Source organism: Epinephelus fuscoguttatus, linkage group LG13 (genome assembly GCF_011397635.1).
Source record: "Epinephelus fuscoguttatus linkage group LG13, E.fuscoguttatus.final_Chr_v1".
Lineage (NCBI taxonomy): Eukaryota > Metazoa > Chordata > Actinopteri > Perciformes > Serranidae > Epinephelus > Epinephelus fuscoguttatus.
In genome coordinates, this window is record NC_064764.1 from 36454697 (window position 1) to 36476729 (window position 22033).

At 44.5% G+C, this 22033-nt stretch overlaps 1 protein-coding gene across 10 annotated transcripts in view; it reads left to right on the forward strand.

Moving 5' to 3' along the window:
- The window catches only part of LOC125899773 (titin-like), a 134924-nt gene that overhangs the window by 30648 nt on the left and 82243 nt on the right, over positions 1–22033 (forward strand). For all 10 annotated transcript variants that reach the window (XM_049594305.1, XM_049594304.1, XM_049594306.1 and 7 more), the window contains 39 exons: positions 606–745; positions 891–1017; positions 1949–2091; positions 4485–4608; positions 4710–4976; positions 5125–5222; positions 5327–5495; positions 6477–6746; positions 6854–7120; positions 7201–7479; positions 8371–8779; positions 8910–9034; positions 9616–9882; positions 10020–10289; positions 10391–10690; positions 10787–11089; positions 11177–11364; positions 11576–11690; positions 11917–12204; positions 12361–12512; positions 12936–13083; positions 13218–13395; positions 13508–13629; positions 14242–14529; positions 14940–15236; positions 15349–15535; positions 15622–15737; positions 15844–16143; positions 16531–16830; positions 17025–17130; positions 17330–17526; positions 17662–17970; positions 18065–18343; positions 18575–18874; positions 18972–19274; positions 19363–19562; positions 19650–19833; positions 20111–20413; positions 20689–20988. In XM_049594305.1, coding sequence (XP_049450262.1) covers positions 606–745; positions 891–1017; positions 1949–2091; positions 4485–4608; positions 4710–4976; positions 5125–5222; positions 5327–5495; positions 6477–6746; positions 6854–7120; positions 7201–7479; positions 8371–8779; positions 8910–9034; positions 9616–9882; positions 10020–10289; positions 10391–10690; positions 10787–11089; positions 11177–11364; positions 11576–11690; positions 11917–12204; positions 12361–12512; positions 12936–13083; positions 13218–13395; positions 13508–13629; positions 14242–14529; positions 14940–15236; positions 15349–15535; positions 15622–15737; positions 15844–16143; positions 16531–16830; positions 17025–17130; positions 17330–17526; positions 17662–17970; positions 18065–18343; positions 18575–18874; positions 18972–19274; positions 19363–19562; positions 19650–19833; positions 20111–20413; positions 20689–20988 — 8718 coding nt within the window. The remainder of the gene's footprint in view (positions 1–605; positions 746–890; positions 1018–1948; positions 2092–4484; positions 4609–4709; positions 4977–5124; positions 5223–5326; positions 5496–6476; positions 6747–6853; positions 7121–7200; positions 7480–8370; positions 8780–8909; positions 9035–9615; positions 9883–10019; positions 10290–10390; positions 10691–10786; positions 11090–11176; positions 11365–11575; positions 11691–11916; positions 12205–12360; positions 12513–12935; positions 13084–13217; positions 13396–13507; positions 13630–14241; positions 14530–14939; positions 15237–15348; positions 15536–15621; positions 15738–15843; positions 16144–16530; positions 16831–17024; positions 17131–17329; positions 17527–17661; positions 17971–18064; positions 18344–18574; positions 18875–18971; positions 19275–19362; positions 19563–19649; positions 19834–20110; positions 20414–20688; positions 20989–22033) is intronic.

Here is a 22033-nt window from a genome sequence, read left to right on the forward strand (position 1 = left end):
CAATCAAATATTAGGAGTTCCTGATTTTTTAATGAATTTGATGAATATGTCGAGCAGAGCCAGTGACATCATCATTTTTCAGATTAAGGAAAATGAAGTGATGCGACATCCAGCTTAATCACGGCTTCTAATTTACTTACATGGATTTGATCATCTGCCTAAAAGAGCGACGTATCATCAGCGTTTCGCTTTAGTTGTTTGATTTTTGAGACAATTTTTGTTGACATTCAGCTTTTGTTTGTATCAAATCTAAATGTTTTAAAGATTTTTATTTTGGACAATAATGTCTGCCAAATGAATGTATTGTAGTATAAGAGGAGCAGAGGACTAAGAGCAGTGCCCTGAGGTACACCATATCTACAGCAGAAACTGTACATGTAGTATTCAGATTAGGCAGACTTTCAATTTGGTGCCTTCAATGTCCCAAAAAAGGAGGTGATTCTCATAGCTTAGAAAACAAGATTTAGCTGAGAGATCCTCCCATCCTCAACCTTCACACATTCAGCTCCACAGCTGGTCAGACTCAGAGAGCAGATGAAACATTAGGTTTCTTTAGCGCTTTCATCTCTCTTACTGTTTTTTGTCCTGATCTTTGTCCTCTTCAGAGCGGGACATCAAGGTGGTCCGTCCACTGTACAGTGTTGAGGTCACAGAGACAGAAACAGCCAAGTTCGAGACAGAGATCTCAGAAGAGGACGTTCACGGAAACTGGAAACTGAAGGGAGAAGCTCTGCATCAGTCTCCTGTAAGTCGGCTTCATATATATATACTGCTACATACTACTACTGCATAGCACTGCATACTTCTACATAAACTGTTGTTTCTTTGACCTCAGTAAAATATGCCGATACTTGTTCCACCACTGAGAGTCATTTGCTGTTTTCTGTCAGGATGTTGAGATTAAGGAGGAAGGAACCAAACACATGCTGATCCTCTACAACGTCCGTATGGACATGGCCGGAGGCGTCGACTTCTCAGCAGCCAATGCCAAATCCAACGCTCAGCTCCGAGTCAAAGGTGAGAGCACCTTTTTATTTCCTCATGTCTTCATTCATTAAACATTCATCTTGTCTTCAACATACAGAAACAACCTCTGTTTTAGTTTTCCACCTTTAAACTGTGAAAAGTTGTTTTTCTCCACCCAAGCATTCGAACAGTCTCCGTCAGCATAAACCGAGGTAGAATGTAATCGAGTAAATCTACTCAAGTACTGCTCTTAAGTATAATTTTTTTTAATGCATTTTTTAAAGGAATTATGTTTTTTATTTTGGCTTAGGGGAGGGGCATACAAATTTAAATGATTGTGCTTGTATTTATTTTACTGCCTACTGCGATTTTCCAAACTTTGGGGATAATTTCAAGGGATAATTTTTTGGAATTTCCAAATTTTGGTTATTATTTTAATTACTTTCTAAATTTCTGCTTGAATTTGTACTTTTTACTTGCAGTGCGTTTGAAATTAGACATATTTTTAAAAAGCACTTAAAAAAGCCAAATATGAAACTGAATTGATGCCCATGTTTAAAAACTTTATAAAATGTTGCCACAAAATAATTGAAAGCTTTTTATTCAAATGTTTTTCAAACGGGATTTCCAATTTTCTTTTGGCTGCTAAATATCAAATACAACTTTAAATGGTTTAATTCTATAGTTTTTAATCCTCCTGTTGATCTTCACCTCTTCGTCTCTCATCTGCTGACTCTGAGTTAAAACATCGTCCTTGTATTTTCAGCTGCAAAAGTGTCGAGTGTTTCAGTCTTTAACCAATCAGCTCCTGAGTTTATTTTAGCCATTGTAGTCTTTATCTGAAGAGAGACACTGCTCTCTGATTGGAGGAACTCGACTCTGCTGCTTCACAAACTTTCTGACAGGAAACCAACCTCAGATCAGGACAGATGCATGCTCCTCCATCTCACCATGTCTTCTTCTTCTTCTTCTTCTTCTTCAGCTCGGTCCATTGGGCTGATGCGTCCTCTGAAAGACGTGACGGTGACGGCCGGAGAGACGGCGACCTTCGAGTGTGAGCTGTCATACGAAGGCATTGAAGTGGAGTGGTTCCTAGGAGGACAGAAGATGGAGGCCAGTGATCGGGTGAGTCAGACACCAGCAAGGAAAAGTTCTTCTCAAACAAACTAAATGTTTTAATCTGCTCTAACAAAGTAAAAAAAAAAAAAAAAAGCTTTTCTAGGTTTAATAATTTTACACTTAAGAGAAACAAAATTATTTCAGGACAAATTAAAATTAATTAATTAATTAACTGAATAAAATTACTCAAGATAAGATGTTCAGATCTTTTTTCAGTGTGAACATTTATATTTAATGTATTCAGTAAAAACTGCCCCTGTTTCTGTTGTTAAACTCTTTAGAATTAGAAACAAGTCGTTCGCTGTCAGGAGGCCAAATAAATAGTTGTTGTAAATTGATAAATAAATTTCTGAAGAAAACATGTGGGCATGTTTTGAAGGCGGGTTGTTTTCCTGCCTTCCAAATTTTGAAGATTTTCCAAATTTTTGACAATGTAGTTTTGGCTTCTTGTTTTTTAAGGGAAACCTTCATTGGAGCATGTTTTCTGTAAAAATTGCCAAAATTAGACCATTTCTCACGGCCAGAAACTGTAGGAAAAAATAATTATCGTTAATTCGAAAATTTCTGATGATCTTTTTACACATTAAGTGTGACGAACATTCCCGTCACATTAAAAGAAAATCATTACCAAATCAGAGCTTAAACTACTGATACTTCATCAAAATGACTTTATTCTACATTTAAAATCTGATAAATAAAGAACAGTCCCTAAACTATAATTATCAAAATAAATGAAAAGAAACATTTTCTTGGTTCCATTTTCAGTCAGCTACTTTATTGATTCATTTATTGATGACCGTTTAATTTTTAACAAGTATTAAACTGAAATCAGTGGGCGGAGTTTATTTCACAGGTTTACAAATCAAAGTTGTGTCATGCTCTTGATGTCAGCGATTATCATGTTCATCATGTTTGAAGGCGACAGAAGAAAAAAAATAGCAGTGATGAAAGTGGAGAAATTGGAGGATGTAATATTTGTAATTAAAATGAGGGAACAAAAGCAGCTGTCAAAGTCCGGATGTGTTGGTGTGTTTCCTGCAGCATTGAAGCTCCAGTGTGTCTGCTGGAGTTAAAAATAATCAGAGATAGGAGAGCAGCTGCTGTTATCTGTCACACCGTCACCTCCTTATATGTACAGAGAAACACTGTTAGCTTTGGCATGTTAGCATCAGTCTGAAGACTGAGTCACTCCCTGAGAGAGACGATGAGCTCCTGAAACAGCAACATCACATTCATGTCGTTAATTAACTCTGATTTTATTTTCTACGCTTTAACTTTGATTGATGTTCATTTATCCATCAAGATTTAGTTTTTTTTAGTTTTCAGACACTTTGAGTAAAATAAATTAAACAACCTCTGAATCAAATAATCAGAATGATCAAAATGATTCCTAATGTGACATGTCTAAAGTTTGTTTATATCAGGTTTAAAGCTCCAGTGAGTAGGATTTAAAGTGAATATAATATAATCAGTATGTTTTCTTTAGTGTATAATCAGCTAAAAAATAAGAATCATTGTGTTTTTACCTTAGAATGAGATGTTTATATCTGCACAGGGAGCAGGTCATCGTCTACGGAGGTCACCACGTTGCACCACCATGTTTCTACAGTAGCCCAGAGCAGACAAACTAAACAGTGACTCTAGATACAGTAGGGCCATTCATGTCTTTTGTTATCAGCGTTATCGGCCTCCGCAACAAGCAGCATGAGGAAAAAAACTGATTTTTTCAACATGACACGTCTTTATTCAGTGTTTTTTGGGGTTTAAATCAGCTGGTGTGTTTGTTTTTGAGAGGAACAGACCTCTGTGGATAATTCAGCTCCTGAACAATGAACACTGAAGGAATTTAACCAGGAGAAGTTTCAGCTGGTTGTAATCTGTATTAAGGGTTATCATGTCCACCTCATCAGAAACTGGGGAGGGATTAAGAGGAATATTGGATTTCTCTGGAACGCTAACTTTTTAGCACATTAGCTAACGTTAGCTTCCATAGCAAAACAAACAAGTGTGGTCCTCCTTTGTAAGATTGGCTTCCTGTGACATCATCCATCCACTGAGTGAGAGCATACGGGTCGGCCAGTCTGGTCCCGTTGGTCAGTGTTTACTTATTCAAGTAACACTGGCGGTCCCAGAGAGTGAGTGACCTGACATGGTGCGTTGGTAAATTCAGTCTGACGCTCTACACTAAAATGAGAGCCCTGTTGGTGGAAGAAACGGAGCGTTATATTTCTACATGAATGAACCAACGGTTAAATTAATCACACATTAATTTCAGCAAATCGAAACAATAAACTTAGATGGTGCTCGACACATGAATCAGAGATGTAACAAATCATCAGCTTTAATTAAGACGACTGCTCTGATTATTGAACTGACAGATTTTGTGCTTGTCTCTGCAGGTGAAGACTCGCGTGGCGGGACGAGTTCATGCTCTGACCATCAGAGACGTGAAGCTGTCGGAGGCCGGCGAAGTCAAACTGACCGCCAAAGACTTCCTGACTCAGGCTCAGCTCATCGTCAGAGGTGAGACACTCAAACACACCGGGGTCAGTGAACGCATCACACAGGGATCAGGACATGTCGTGTGTCTCTGGTTAATAATGTCTATGTGTTTCTGCACTCAGAGCCACCAGTGGAGTTCACAAAGCCTCTGGAGGACCAGACGGTGGAGGAGGAGGCGACCGCCACGCTCGAGTGTGAAGTTTCCAGAGAGAATGCAGAGGTGACGTGGTTCAGGGAAGGGCAGGAACTCAGGAAGACCAAGAAGTACGACATGATAGTCGATGGACGCAAGAGAGCGCTCGTCATCCACGGCTGCGCTCCAGAAGACGCAAAGATGTACACGTGTGATGCCAAAGAGTTCAAGACTTCCTGTTTCCTGGAGGTCACACGTAAGGATGAAACTTTTCATTTACTCAACCTTTTATTTAAAACTTTATTGTCAGAGCTCATCACTTCCTCTCAGACAGCCTTCACAATAAAAGAGTTGAATCTGAAACACAAATTGAAATTGTAATGGAGCGGCGTTTGTGTCCTCAGCTCCTCACGTGGAGTTCACAAAGCCTCTGCAGGATGTCGAGGTAAAAGAGAAAGAATCTGCCAGGTTTGAATGTGAAGTGTCCCGCGAGTCGGCCAAGGTGAGTCCTGCTGATCAATGAGCGTTCAGCTCTGCTGTCACTTTAAGATTAAAATCCGTACGGAGGAAAAGAAATGATGAAACGTCATGTCTGCTGTCATTCAGGTTCGTTGGTTCAAAGACGGCAGTGAGATCAGGAAAGGAAAGAAGTACGAGATCATCGCTAAAGGCGTCCAGAGGATCCTCATCGTCCACAAGTCAGTGTTTGACGACGAGGCCGAGTACGAGTGTGACGCCAGAACCTCCAAGACATCCGGCATGCTCACAGTTATCGGTGAGGAACATTTCACATCCTGTCAGATGTAGTTTTATAACGTTACACACAGCAATATTAGAATCTGATCAAACATCTGTCAGTCAGGGTCGTAAGTCACTGTCTTCAGTGTAAGCACAGATGACAGATCCAGAAGAATTCATTTTGTCATTTATATAATTACACACAAGCAACTTAAATAACGTTATACAGACTGTCATAGATTCATGTTTGTTTCCTGTAAATTAACTGAGGACGAATTAACAGGAAGGAACAATCTGTGGTACCACAGGTGAGAACTCCAGTTACATGACTTGGACTCGACTCAGACTCCAGTCACAAATTTGAGTCAACTCGACACATTGTCTGGACTCTAACATCAATAAATCCTGAATTCACTTGGACTTGAGCCTTTGACTTGAAATTGATATCTTCCCCAAAACATTCAGAGTTTTTATAACCTTAATAATTTATTTCTCTGTTGTTAAAACGGTTTTACATTTAGTGAAGAGAGCATTATGACTTCAGGACTCAAGGTCATGTTTAGGACTTGGGACTTGATTTGGGACTTGTCAATCTTGACTTTGAACTTCTTGGTCATGACTTGGGACTTGTTGGTCTTGACTTGGGAATTGACTTGGGACATGTCAGTCTTGACTTGAGACTTTACTTTGAACTTGTCAGTCTTGACTTTGGACTTGTCAGTCTTGACTTGGGACTTGTTGGTCTTGACTTGGGACTTGACTTTGAACTTGTCAGTCTTGACTTTGGACTTGATGTAGGACTTGCCAGTCTTGACTTGGCACTTGACTTGGAACTTGTCAGTCTTGACTTGAGTCTTGCTTTGGGACCTGACTTGGGAATCGTCAGACTTTACTTGGGACTTGACTTGGGACTTGTCAGCCTTGATGAAGAAAAGTTTGATGATTCTGATAGTCAGATCAGACTCCGCCCCCTCATTAACCTCTTCTGCTGCTGCTGCTGTTGTGTGATTGGTCGCAGAGGAGGCAGCCAGGTTCACCAAGAACCTGTCCAATGTGGAGGGGATGGAGACGGATAGTGTGAAGATGATCTGCGAGGTGTCGAAGGCCAATGCCGAGGTCACGTGGTACAAAGGAGACGAGGAACTGCCTGAGGGCGGACGCTACGAGCAGATCATGGACGGACGCAAGAGGATCCTGATCATCCAGGACCTGAGGATGGACGACGCCGGCGAGTACAACTGCAGGCTGAGTCCCACCGTCAGGACGTCCGCCAGGCTCAAACTCAACGGTACGTTTCATCATTCTGTCAGATGACGTCTAGCGTCTAAAGTCTTACTTCCTTTATGTGATGTAAAATAACCACTTTAACACTTCCTGCCTTCTTCTTTTCTCCAGAACTGGCGGCCGAGTTCATCGCCCGTCCTCAAAACCAGGAGGTGGTGGAGGGTGAGAAGGCCGAGTTCGCCTGCTCCGTCTCCAAGGAAACCTACGAGGTGAAATGGTTCAGAGGAGACAAGGAGGTAGAATCAGGGGACAAGTATACCATTGTCAGCGAAGGAAAGAGAAGAGCTCTTATTGTGAAAAACTGCGAGCTGAAGGATGAAGGCGGCTACGTCGCCCACATCGGCGCCGTCAGAGCCTCCGCTGATCTGCTTGTGATTGGTAAGACTCCTCCTCCCACTTCATGTTTTGTTGTTTTGAGGGCGAAGGTTTGGTGCTGATCCGTTCGTTGTGTATTTCAGAGAAACTGAGGATCATCACGCCAATTAAAGACACGGAGGTGAAGGAAGGAAGTGAGATCATGTTCAACTGTGAGACAAACACAGAGGGAGCAAAGGCCAAGTGGCTAAAGAACGAGGAGACAATATTTGAGAGCAGCAAGTACATGGTGCTTCAGAGGGACAACGTCTTCTCTCTGAGGATCAGAGACGCCCAGAAGGCCGACGAGGCCACCTACACCGTCAGCCTCACCAATCACAGAGGAGAACACGCCAAGTGCACCGCCAGCGCTAGAGTGACAGGTAAATACCAGGACGAACTGATTAAATTTTGGTGCTCAAAGGTAAAGGTTAAAGTGACCTTGTGTCTGTCCCATTCTGGTGAACGCAATATCTTAAGAAAGCTTTGGGAGAATTTCCTCAAATTTGGCACAAACATCCACTTGGACTCAACCATGAACTGATTAGAATTTTGTGGTTGTGGCTTTGTGATGAATTTGGTTGTCAGAGGTTAAGGTCAAGGTCTCTTTGACCTTGTGTCCATGCCATTTCCGTGAGCACAATATCTCAAGAAACGTTCAAGGAAAATTCTTCAAATTTGGCACAAATGTCCATTTGGACTAAAAAATGAACTGAGTAGATTTTGGTTGACAAAGTACATGGTTACTGTGACCTTGCATCAAGCTCATTCATGTCAACACAATATCTTAAGAAAGCTTTGAGGGAATTTTCTTCAACTTTGACACAAATGTCCACTTGAACTCAACTATGTACTGATTAGAATTTGGTCGTCAAAGGTCAAGGTCTCTTTGACCTTGTATCTCTGCCATTCTCGTGAACATCAAGATCAAGAAACTTTAAGGGAAATTCTCCAAATTTGGCACAAGCATCCACTCAGACTCAACTATTAACTGATTAGAATTTTGTGGTCAAAGGTCACTGTGACCTCACGAAAAAAATGTTTTTTGCCATAACTCAAGAATTCATACAGTAATTATGACAAAATTTCATCTACACATCTAACAGGATGAGATGATGAAGTGGTGGCATTTTAAATATAAAACCTCAAAGGTCAATTTCATTTCAGATACTGAATTGTTGACTCTAATCTTGAGACTCTGATGATCTGTCCATGTGAACTGTTGGTGATGAACCTGAGAATCAGAATGACTGTCTGTTTTTTCGCCTCCACAGAGGAGAAGCTGAAGTTCTTGGATCCCATAGAGGACATCGAGACTCAGGAGAAGAAGACCATCAGCTTCGTCTGTAAGGTGAACCGGCCTGAGGTGACGGTGAGGTGGATGAAGGCTGGCCAAGAGTTGACGCTCAGCAAACGCATCGTCTACAGAGTCGACGGCCTCAAACATACACTGACCATCAAGGACTGCGTGATGGATGACGAGGGCGAGTACACCGCCATGGTCGGAGATGACAAGTGCTCCGCAGAGCTGATCATCAGTGAGGCGCCGACAGACTTCACGGCACAGCTGAAAGACCAGACCATCACCGAGTTTGAGGACGCCGAGTTCAGGTGCAAGCTGAGCAAAGAGAAGGCCCTGGTGAAGTGGTACAGGAACGGACGAGAGATCAGGGAAGGACCAAGGTAAAAGTTCTGTATTTACATTAACGACCACACGATTACAATACCTGAACTGACGTATCAGCAGACACTGAGTACCTGGTTTATAGGCAGAAATGAAGATTTGCCTTTGATTCGATTTGTGTTTTTGCAGATATCACATGGAAAAAGAAGGCAAGACGTGCACACTGATCGTTAAGGTGTGCAGACCGGATGATGAATGTGAATACGCCTGTGGTGTAGACGAGAGGAGGACCAGAGCCAGACTCTTTGTAGAAGGTAAACTCTTAAAACCTCCATCTTGTTACGTCTCCACCTCAACAACAGACATGAACTGGAGGTGTTCTGTTTTCAGTTTGTTCATTCATCTCATTATCGTGAACGTGATATCTCAGAACAGTTTGAGGGAAGTTTTTCAGATTTGGCACAAACAGCTAGTTGGACTCAACAATGAACTGATTAGATTTTGGTGGTCGTAGGTCAAAGTAAGTTTGACCCCGCCCCTTTCATTTTTGTGAATTTGATATCACAGAAAGTCTTGAGGGAATTTCCTCATATTTGGCACAAACGTCCACTTGGACTGAACTACGAACTGATTAGATATTGGTGGTCATAGGTCAAAGTCAGTGTCACCTTGGACTCAACGATGAACTGTGAACTGGATGAACCATGTTTTAGAAGATGTAGCTTCTTTGTAGCAACATCCATATTTGAAGCATTGTAAACTGTCATGACTACATGAGTCTGGACAGACATCGATGTAAACTGCAACTCGACTGGTTTGTGGTAGCAACAACAGCGAGGTGGGGATTTTACTTTTGTACTGAGGTGAGTGTGTTTACTTTCTGTCTGTCCTGCAGAGACGCCGGTGGAGATCGTCAGACCTCCTCAGGATGCATTTGAACCTCCAGGCTCAGACGTTGTGTTTGAGGTGGAGCTCAACAAGGACAGAGTGGAGGTGAAGTGGATGAGGAACAACATGATCATCGTCCAGGGAGACAAATACCAGATGATCAGCGAGGGTAAAGTCCACAGACTGCAGGTCTGTGAGATTAGACCTCGAGATCAGGGAGAGTACAGGATCGTTGCCAAAGACAAGGATGCCAGAGCCAAGCTGGAGCTGGCAGGTGAGTCGACCCTGAGATACTACTCAGATTACTTCACACACTGTCAGAAAATAGTTCTTGCACACACCTTTACAGGCAGATCATGTGATTACTCCACGATCAGACAGTATAAATAATAAAATAAATCTCCTCTGCAGCTGTTCCAAAGATCAGAACTACCGACCAGAACCTGGTAACAGACGCTGGTAAGCCCTTCGTCATGAGCGTGCCCTACGACGCCTACCCTCGCGCTGAGGCAGAGTGGTTCTTCGAAGGCACCAGCCTGCCTGTCCAGAACATCGATACCTCAACCGATAAGACTGAGCTCCGCCTTAAGAGCCCCAGCAAGGAAGACCAGGGCCGCTACAGGGTGGTGATCAGGAACAAGCACGGCCAGGGAGAGGCCTTCATCAATCTGGACGTGATTGGTGAGTCAGTGACTTGTGATTGGATAATTTCTTGATTCTGTACCCGATGTATTCCTGTGGATGTCAGAGCAGGTTTTAATTGTTGTATTGGTTGCTTCCAGATGTCCCTGGACCTGTCAAGAACCTGAGGGTGGTTGACACCGCTGATAATGAGGTCAGTTTGGCTTGGGAGGAGCCTGAGAGTGATGGCGGAAGCAAGATCCTCTCCTACGTGGTGGAGAGACGTGACGTGAAGCGTAAGACCTGGACATTGGCTACAGACCGTGCTGATACTCTAGAGTACTGTGTCAGTGGCCTCCAAAAGGACTCCTTCTACCTGTTCAGAGTCTGCGCTAGAAACAGAGTCGGCAGTGGACCCACCGTTGCCACAGAGGATGCCGTCCAGGCCAAGAACAAGTTTGGTAAGAAATGCTTAAAGATCGCCCCTGACATTCACCTACTGACTCTGCAGTTTTCAATCTAATCAACTCCTTCATATGTTTGATGTCTTCCATCAGATGTTCCAGATGCACCGGAGAACGTTGCAGTTGGCGTGGTGAACAGGTTTGGTGCCACCATCCACTGGGAGCCTCCCTTGAATGATGGCGGCTCTGAGATCATCGCCTATGTGATCGAACTCCGTGACAGGACCTCTGTAAAGTGGGAGGCAGCCATGGTCTGTGGCGCCAATGACCGCTCAGTCACGCTGAATGACGTTGTTGAGAACAAGGAGTACATCTTCAGAGTCCGGGCCGAGAACAAGGCAGGCATCGGCAAACCCAGTGCCGCCACCACACCTGTCAAGATCATGGATCCCATTGGTGAGTGAAAACCTTGAATGTTTATTCAGGTCTGTAAAAAACATCAGATGATCTAAATTCATTGGACTTTTTGTGTTGTGGCTGCAGAGAGGCCTAGCCCGCCTCTGAACCTGAACTTCAGTGACCAAATCAAGACAGCAGTCACGCTGACCTGGGAGACACCCATCAACAACGGCGGCAGCACGATCACCGGATACATCATTCAGAAATGTGAAGAGGGCACCGATAAGTGGATGCGCTGCAACGCCAGACTGTGTCCTGACCTCTCCTACCGGGTACAGAGCTGACCACAGAGTTTAACCTTCTTTTGACTTCATTTTATTGTCTTTCTCTACTGCGGTTATTTTGTGTTTTTAGAACAAACTTTTAAAAAGTGAAAATACACTTTCCACTGTAATTTCATCCCCTGATGGATTTTGACTTCAACACCATTTATTTATTTTATGAAACTCTATTGACGATTGTTTTCCTTTTTGCACTCTTCAGCTGTCTGGTCTGAAAGCTGGTCAAAAATACCTCTACAGAGTTAGTGCTGAGAACGCAGCTGGTGTCTCTGATCCATCTGAGCAGCTCGGACCCCTGCTTGCTGACGACCCTCACGGTACAAGACCAGCAATAGAATCAATCAACAGTAGAACAGACAACAAAAGTCTAAAACTCAACTCTGTTGGTTTTTGAATCAGTAGGATGTTTATATAAATTCCATTTAAAGATATGAAATGTGTCAGGCTAATTGAAGCACTGAAACAATCCACTAGATGGCAGTAAAGCTCAACTGATGTCTTTCTGTCGAAACTTGTCTCTAAAACATTTTTCCCTCCTGGCAGTTGGTCCGACCTTTGACTTGAGTGGCTTCAGGAAAGGCCTGGAAGTGATTGTCCCTCAGCCCCTCACCATCAGAGTCCCCATCACTGGATACCCGACTCCCGTCGCCAAGTGGACCTTTGGAGAGAAGGAGCTGACCACTGAGGATGAGCGCGTCTCCATGGTGACAAAGCCCACATTCACAGAGCTAACGGTCACACCAAGCGTTCGTCCCGACAAAGGCACCTACACCCTGCAGCTAGAGAACGATGTTGCGTCCGTCTCGGGAGAGATCGAAGTCAACGTCATTGGTAATGACAACTTCTTTTGAGTTTAAACAGTTGGAATAGAAGCTGTTTCAGAAATGGATGGAAGTTGTTGTTCATCCCTTTTTTTTCACATGCGTACTACCATACCATATAAAGTAAAGATTTTTAATTTATTGTTTGCTACCTTTATCCTCCCAGCGACACCTAGTGCTCCTAAAGACTTCAAGGTGGCCGAGGTGACCCGACACCACGTCCACCTGATGTGGGAGGCTCCGGAGCATGACGGAGGAAGTCCAGTCACTCACTACCAGATTGAGAAGAGAGAAGTGTCTCGGAAGACCTGGGCCAAGGTACATCTGAGTGTTTACCTGTGTTGGTATCAGAGTCTACGTGACTTTTAAAGGGTCTTTAGAACGCCTTTAAACTGTATTCAAACACAACACAAAGTGAACTCTGTCATGACTTTATACAATGTCAAAAAAAACGATGAAAGCAGATTTGAATTTGCTCTGCATAGAACCACAGACGTCCTATAAAGCACAACAGAAATTCAGCATTTTACACCTGTGCAGCCTTTTCCTGAAAAAAAAAAAAGAAAAACATATCATGGACAAACAAAATGACAAAAATTTTGAAGGTCCTTTTTTACTTTGACAAGACCAAGCTACAATCAAAACTCTAGGTTGAAATTTAGTTTGAGACCAAAAAAAGTACAAAGGAATATGTTACTACTGTTGCTATGATAATATGATAATATGTTGCTAATTCGTCAGGTGGCTACCGGCATCCTGGACCTGGAGTACACAGTAACAGATGTGATTGAAGGAAAGGAGTATCTGTTCAGTGTCTCTGCCTGCAACAAGTGTGGACCTGGAGAGCCAGCATACAACGACGAGCCCGTCAACGTGTCCTCTCCTGCCAGTGAGTATTTTTTCTGTCGGTCTGAGATCGATTAACTCAGAGTGAAGTCAACTTTATGAGATCAGAGCTGAAAACGAGGTGATGACTTCCTTTCTTTTTGAGAAAATTAAAATGGTATGTCTTCTTTTCCCCAGCTGTACCCGATCCTCCTGAGAACCTTAAGTGGCGCGATAAGAGCAGTAAGACCATCTTCCTATCCTGGGAGCCTCCAAGGTACGACGGCGGTGCCCCTCTCAAAGGCTACGTGGTGGAGAAGTGTCAGCGTGGTACCGAAAAGTGGGAACCCTGTGGTGAACCCATCCCTGAACTGAAGTAAGACTGAACAGTTTGTCAGTAGGCTGAGTGTGTCCTTTGGCTCATTTTGATTTATGCCCTGGTCTATATGTTGGGACGGTCTTGTATAATACATGTTTTGTGCTCACAGGTTCAATGTGAGCGGCCTGATCGAGGGTCACTGGTACGCCTACAGAGTCAAAGCTTTCAACAAGTTGGGAGCCAGCCGACCCTGCAGGGCTACCGATGAGATCCAAGCCGTTGACGCCAGAGGTAGGCCAGCTAGTGCTCCATCAGCCTTGCTCCCTCTGGAATAATGCCTGATTTCAGGTCAGGAACAGGAAAAATATTAGGAGTAATATGGTTGGGAGTAAAAGTAATGGAACACGAAGTGAGACAAATGGGATTTGGATCAGGAGTAATGAAATTGGGAGTAAGAGTATTGGGATTGGGAACAGAAGTAATGGGATTGAGAGTAAGAGTAATGGGAAAAGAAGTGAGACAAATGGGATTTGGATCAGGAGTGATGGAACTGGGAATAAGAGTATTGGGATTTGGAACTAGGGTAATGGGATTGGGAACAGGGGTAATGGAATTTGGAAGAGGAGTAATGGCATCAAGATTAAGAGTATTGGGATTGTGAGTAGGAATAATTGAATCAGGAGTGACAGTAATGGAATACGAAGTTAGAGTAATGGGATTTTGAACAGGAGTAATGAAATCAGGAGTAAGACTAAGAGGATAAGAAGATGGACTAATGGGATTTGGATCAGGAGTAATGAGACTGTGAGTAAGAGTATTGGGAATTGTGTGCAATTTCCTGCACAGGATGTGGATTTTAAGCCAACCTTTTCCTCACATTTTGTTCTCTCTGACACTTTCCAGAGCCTCCAGAGATCCAGCTGGATGTGAAGCTGCTAGCTGGTCTGACTGTCAGAGCTGGTACGAAGATCGAGCTTCCAGCAGACATCAAAGGAAAGCCGGATCCCCGGGTGAAGTGGACCAAGGCTGACCTGGTCTTGCGGGCTGATGACCGCATTAACATTGAAACCCAGCCTGGAAACTCCAAGGTGACCATTGCCAACACAACTAGAGGAGACACCGCCACCTACATCATCGAGGCAGTCAACCTCTGCGGACGTGCCACCGCCACCATTGATGTCAACATTCTTGGTACAGATGCTAGTTTATTATGCGACCTGTAAAGCCTAACCTGTACCCCAAACTGTAGCTAGCTGTTAACTTTAACCAGAACAGTCATACTAACAGTGTATCAAGCGATCCATGACCCAATGACCATCTTTTTTAAAGTAAAAGAGGAGCATTTGTTGTTTTGAAATTTAAGAAGTATTCTGGACTCTCCTTACGAAGATTATTGGATGGTTTAAGCAGCCTCGTCCTGCCTTCAAGTTCTAGTTAGCTGCTAACATGTTAGCAAGTCATCTCTAGTCAGAAAATGGAAGTACATCTTCTCCAAATACCAACCTCAAACTTAAGCAAGTGTAGGCTACTTATTTTACAAAAAAACCAGACGACAATGTGGTCTGTTCCTGAGACATAATGTTTAATCTCCTTGTCTTTAGATAAACCCGGTCCTCCAGCCGCATTGGACATCTCCGAGATCACCAATGAGTCATGCTTCCTGGCGTGGAACCCTCCCAGGGACGATGGTGGCTCGCCTGTCACCAACTACATCATTGAGAGTCGGCAGACGGACAAAGAGGAGTGGGTGAAGCTGTCTGCCACAGTGAAACAAACCACTTTCAAGGCCTGCAAGCTCACAGCTTTGAAGGAGTACATCTTCAGGATTAGTGCAGAGAACCAGTATGGCATTGGCGAACCTGCAGAGCATGTGCCGATCACTGCGAAGTATGCCTTCGGTGGGTTTATTTACAAAACTGTCTATCAAAAAGGTTCCTTTTGAAGACTTGATGTATGATGGTAAAATCTAAAAATCCAATGATACATTGCATAATTGCCGATCTGTTTCAGATCCTCCTGGTCCTCCAACCAGAATCACTCCCTCCGATATCGCCAGGGATGCCGTGACTCTGACCTGGATCGAGCCTGATGAGGATGGCGGCAGTCCCATCACCGGATACTGGGTCGAGAAGCTTGATCCAGAGACAGACAAGTGGATCAGATGCAACAAACTGCCCATCACAGAAACGACCTTCAGGTAAATAATCACAGCCAACGAGCTGAAAGATGCATGTAGAGGGTACGTTGAATATTTTTTCTAACGTTGTGTCCATGTGGCTGCAGAGTTAAGGGACTCCCCACCAAAAAGAAGTACCGCTTCCGTGTATTGGCAGAGAATCTGGCTGGTCCTGGAAAACCAAGCGTAGAGACTGATCCCATCCTCATCAAAGATCCCATCGGTATGTCCCATCAGTGCTCCACTTTGTTTCAGTCTAAAAGTGCTGCAATCAATATATTGATGACGATTTTTGGATTGCGAGTGAGAGTAATTGGTCTCTTCTTCAGATCCTCCTTGGGCTCCTGGTAAACCTGTCGTCAGGGATATCGGCAAGACCACGGCCCTGCTGGCATGGACCAGGCCGGAGCACGATGGTGGGGCAAAGATCGAAGGCTACATCATCGAGTTCCAGAAGACTGGAAGTGAGGAATGGATTCGCATTGCAGAGGATGTTCCTCTGACTGAGCACCAGCTGCAGGGTCTGATGGAGAAGCAGGAGTACTCATTCCGGGTCAGGGCTGTCAACAAGGCCGGACAGAGCGAACCCAGCGATCCCAGCGAACCCGTGGTCTGCAAGGAGAGACTCTGTAAGTCCAACTCGAGGGCAGATGGGGGGGTGAGAAGCACAACAGGCTGTTTCTTAAAAGATAATAGTCTTTGAGAAAACTTAAAAACAGAAAACTGTTTTTAAGAGACTCTGAGGACGCAGATGGAGCATGTACCACTCATGCAATCAGACAACCATATCACCCTCTCTGTAACACTGGGAAAAGTACCTGCTCAGCTTCATTTTGTTTGTGACCGCAGACTATTACTCATCAAGACAATCTAGCTATTGAGTACCAGGGCTTAATGACCAAAACATGCTGTGCATGTTTGGGTTTTAAAAGTCCATTCCCAGGCTGAAGAAATCCACAATCAGACAAACAGTGACTGCCTTTCATTCACCCTTACCCTTTTTTTCTCTTCAACAGATCCCCCATCTCCTCCTCAGTGGCTGGAGGTGACAAACATCACCAAGATCAGCGCCGACCTGAAGTGGCAGGCTCCAAGCAACGACGGAGGCTCGCCCATCACAAACTACGTGGTGGAGAAGAGGGACGTTAGGCGGAAGGCCTGGCAGACTGTCGACACCACCGTCAAAGACCTCAAGTACACGGTGACTCCCCTTAACGAAGGGTCGCTGTATGTGTTCCGCGTCGCTGCCGAGAATGTTGCTGGGATGAGCGAATTCTGTGAGCTGGAGGACGCTGTGCTCGCCAAAGACACTTTCAGTAAGTTTCAGAAAAATAGTCAGTTTGGGGTTTTTCAATTTTAATTCACTGAGGTGTAACTTGAGCAACAAGTTAAGCTCAAACAACGTATTTGTAAACAGTTAAGAGCTTTTTGTCAATGAGAATTATTACACCTTTTTGGCTTCAGACAAACTGTCCAGTATGGATGTTGATATTTGTCACGTTCTCTGCAGCCACACCTGGACCTCCTTATGCCCTCACGGTGGTGGATGTCACCAGGAGACATGTGGAGCTGAAATGGGAAGCTCCTAAGAGCGATGGTGGAAGAATCATAACCAGGTAAGACTACAAACTCCTGTAAAGCTACTGTGTAGATTGCTGTAAAGCAAAAATAGATTATATGAGATGATGTCGAGGGAAGTGTGAATGTGCTTCTTGCAGTTAGAAAATTCTATAAACCTATAAAAAGTCCTAATTTGCCTTTTATACTGTCAGTGACGCCAAATACAATTAAGGACAATCACCTTTTTCCTCCCAGGTACGTGATTGAGAAGAAAGAGAAGGTTGGAACTCGCTGGTTGAAATGCTGCAAGACTCCAGACAGAAAGACTCAGTTCAAGGTGACGGAGGTGGACGAAGGCTCTGAGGTGCAGTTCCAGGTCAGAGCTGAGAACGAGGCTGGAGTTGGAGATCCAAGCGAGCCCACTGAGATCCTCACCGTCGAGGATGCAACCAGTAAGAGACATGTTAATAGCAAACGCAAATGTATGGCTTTGTTCTTGTAGTTGAACACTGATGACTTTTAGAAATCCGTACAAAACTGTCGGAAACATCTCAGATGTAAACTCTGATATTCTCCTCTTTCTCCAGGCGTCCCATCTCCTCCTGAGGAAGTGAAAATCCCTGATGCCAGCAGAGAGCACATTAATGTCACCTGGAAGCCTCCGGCCAAAGATGGCGGGTGCCCAATTACCGGCTACCATGTGGAGGTGGCTGAGGCCCGTCCAGAGCTGAAGTGGCTGAGGGTGAACACCAGACCCATCAAGGAGCTCAAGTTCAGGATTGAGGACGGAATCAAACCAGAGAAGAAGTACGTCATCAGGGTCCGCGCCATCAACTCTGTTGGTGTCAGTGAACCCTCTGAGATCTCTGACAAGGTCTTCACCAAGGATCCTGACTGTAAGCATCGAATTTAATTTTAAGAATTGTAAAGAAGCGCAGTGAAAACACTGATAATTAACCCTGACTGATAATCCTGTCCTCTGGTCTCAAGGTGCTCCAACCATGGATTTGGAGGCAAAGGATGTGGTCATTGTTGAAGGGGAGAAGCTGCACCTGAACATCCCCTACAGGGCGATCCCCACACCCAAGATGGTTTGGCAGAAGGACACGGTAGAGTGTAAAGCCGACGATCGGCTTACCATGACGGTGGAGATGAACAATGCTCACCTAGAGCTGCTCAAGTGCAAGCGTGCCGACGCCGGCGCCTATGCCATCACCCTGGAGAACACTCTGGGAACCGCCACTGGGACGGTCAACGTCACAGTCATTGGTAGGATGCCCTTCATACCGCTGAAATATATCACAGTGCTTTGTTCATATGTGATTAACATATATCAGCACAAACGTTGTTTCAACATGGGGTTTTTATACAAATTATTTTGCTGGGACTTCATTTCCTCAGTATTTTTAAAGACCTCCCTGCATCACTGTGATAATTAACATTCTAGATTAACAGGAGTCATCCTCTGACTAATTCTTGCTTCTTTCCTGAACCCTGCAGGACTCCCGGGTCAGTGTAAAGACATCTCTTCCAGCGACGCCACCAAGAACTCCTGCAAGATCAGCTGGGTAGCCCCAGAGGATGATGGTGGCACTCCAATCACTAGCTACACACTGGAGCGACGCGAGGCCTCCAAGAAGACCTACATGCCTGTCATGTCGGGAGAGAACGTCCTGACCTGCACCATCAAAGACCTTTTCATGAACTGCCAGTACTACTTCAGAGTGAAGGCCATCAACAAGGTCGGAGCCGGAGAATATCTGGAGCTACGCAACCCAGTCTTCATAGAGGAAGTCAAACGTAAGTCCAGTTTTCTGACAGAGGATTGATTAAACCAGGTGGTCTTTATGGAAACGGCTCAGACATTTACTCTCTGTTCTTAATATCACTTCCACAGGGAAGCCCGACCCACCCATCCAGGTGGAGGCTATCGACCCGACATCCAAGTCCATCACGGTCACCTGGATGGCACCAGACAATGACGGTGGCTGTCCCATCCAGGGCTACATCTTGGAGAAGATGGAAAAGGATGGTGACCGCTACGAGAGGGTCACCCCAAGCCTGGTCCCCGGTTTCTCCTACGTGGTGACAGGCCTGACAGAGGAAACGGAGTACCAGTTCAGGGTTAGAGCTGAGAACGCTGCTGGAGTCAGCGAACCATCCCGCAGCACACAGCTCATGAAGGCTGCAGACCCTGTCGGTATGGAGAACTATAAATGCTTTGACTCACTTATTGAAAACATAATTAACCTACTAGCCACATCATATAACTCTTCTTCCATTTTCAGAAAAACCAAAGGTCACCCTCCACGCCCGCGTGCAGTCTGGTTTGTGCGTTAAGAAGGGCGACGAGATCTGCATCGAGGCCTACATCTCCGGCTCCCCGTATCCCAAAGTCACTTGGATGAGGAACAACGAGGATGTCACTAAAGAGCCAACCAAGAAGATCATGCCCTTCGTCAGGAAGAAGAAGAAGAGCAAGGCCAGGGTTTGTGTCTTCAGGGAGTCCTGAACGCTTTCATGTACATGTACATGTTTTTTAATAATATATTACATTTTTCTTTCATTCCTTCAGGTTCCTGAACCAGAGGAGGAGTTTATAACTCCCCTGCGTCAACGTCTGGGTTTGGATCAGACCAAGAGGGGTCAGTCCATACTAATGATCCGTGAAGCCGTCAGATCCGACCACGGCGAATTCACCATCCAGGTGGAGAACACTCACGGTGTTGCTAGCGCCTCCTGCGAGGTCAACGTCCTCGGTAAGACAGATTTTCAGGACTTTCCGTCTGATACCTGAACCTGCAGGTCACATGACCTCCTCATGGTCTTCACTAAGTTTTTATCAGTTGAATAAGGGTTGAGATTGGTCGTCAGTTCTACATAGATTATAAAAAATGCAACTGCTAAACTGAAATGAAAGAAAAGGTAAAAAATGACCTCATGAGTATGTTTATGTCGTTTGTTTAAATGTGTTTGGTACAAACCTCCTCAATCCTGCTGAGACTAAATGTCAACCCGACACTGTTTTTGACGCAGACAAACCTGGTGCTCCGATCAACATCACCTTTGACGAGATCAGGGACACGTCTGTCATCTGTAACTGGGAGCCACCCGTGGATGATGGAGGCAGCGAGATCTTGAACTACATCTTGGAGAAGAAGGACAACAAGAACGAAGAGGTCAGCTGGATCACAGTCACCACCACCCTGAAGGGCACCAGCTGCCCCGTCACCAAACTCATCGAAGGGAAGGAGTACATCTTCAAAGTCACCGCAGAGAACAAGTATGGCTGCGGACCGCCATGTATCTCTGAACCAGTGGTTGCCCACAACATGTTTGGTAAGTGAAGAACAGAAATGTTTCATAACTCCAAAATCGAATGCTACCAAAGCTGTGACCTCAGATGGAGTCACAGTTATCTGACAGGCTGAAAAATGCGCAATAGATACACGTCTAAATGTCGTTAACTGAACCACCAACATGCACTTTCTTAAACCGATGTACAGAATTTCTACCTTTTTTCTTTAACTTTGGTATCACTTAGTAAGAGTGGCACATTTCCTTTTTCCTCCTATGTTATAAAAAGTCACTCTACCGTTCTCGTCCCCCCTCAGATCCTCCCGACGCTCCCAACACCCCCAGAGTCCACGAGGTGACGGCAAGCAGCGTCCGCATGTCTTGGCATGAGCCGAAGGATAACGGCAGCCCGATCCTGGGCTACTGGATCGAGAGGAAGGAGGTGAACAGCAAATACTGGACCCGAGTCAACCGTGCCCTCCTCAACTCCCTGGATATGAAGGTCACCGGCCTGATGGAGGGACTCACCTACATCTTCAGAGTGTGTGCAGAGAACCTGGCCGGGCCTGGGCCCTTCAGCGAGCCCACCGACCGCATCGTCGCCATGGATGCCATCAGTAAGTGTTTTAGGCCAATCAGAGGTCACGTGTTCAAAAACATCACAGAGTTCTTCATGGAGGCTCAGTCTGACCTGTAACATTACTGCCACTTTACAATCACTGTGATTATCAAAATGTCTGAATGTAGAATTCAGATCAGTCACATTCAGAGACACAAACTGTTATGATATCAAATTTCAGTAGTACCTGGATACTGGATGCAAAGACAGCATTTATTTATTCCAGTGGAGTCACTCACCTGGCACTTACGCCAGAAAAGTTTCTAGCTTCTTGGTTTATGTCTGCAATTTGTGGCCCACTGAATATGTGCAGTATCAGATATAGTCAGATAGTCTTTACATTGTGATGAAGTCACAGATTTTTAAACCACTTCTTTTAGCTTGAGGGAAAGTTTTACAAACATAAAACCGCCATCATCACCAATCAAAGCAATTTCATTTATCGACGGGCTTCGCCAACTCAACATGCTGAATCAGCCAAAAATTCATTTACTGACTGAAGTATGTCCCACTCCGCTACGAAAGTTGGCAATATGCCTCCTTTTAGCTTGTTAGTATTGGACCTTTTATTAGTTGACCTGTTACGTCACAGACCAAACAAGCAAGATTTCTTTACAAGCAAGGCCTGGCCAAAATGGCAGCATTAAAGAGGAAAACGTAATAAGACACACATAAAAAAGAAAGCACAGACATGAGAAAAAGAGACAAAGGCCCAGAGTCCTATGGAGGAGTTATGCCCTACAAATACAGTGGGGAAAGGGGGAGGAGGTGGAGAGGGCTGGATGGGGGCAGAGAAGGTGGTAACAGGTGATCATGAGGAGGAAAAGTTCATGTTAAACAAAACAGTGCACCACAATACAGACTAAAAGAACACTTATGTGATGATGATAAAATACTACGCAGTAAAACATTTACACACTCCAAAATTTGCCATTATAAAGCCTGTAGGCCGAGTTTTAAAATCATTAATGGTGATAAGTTCCTGCAAATTTGCTGATTTTTGAAGACTGTTCCAGGCGGAGGGAGCAGAGTACATGAATGCC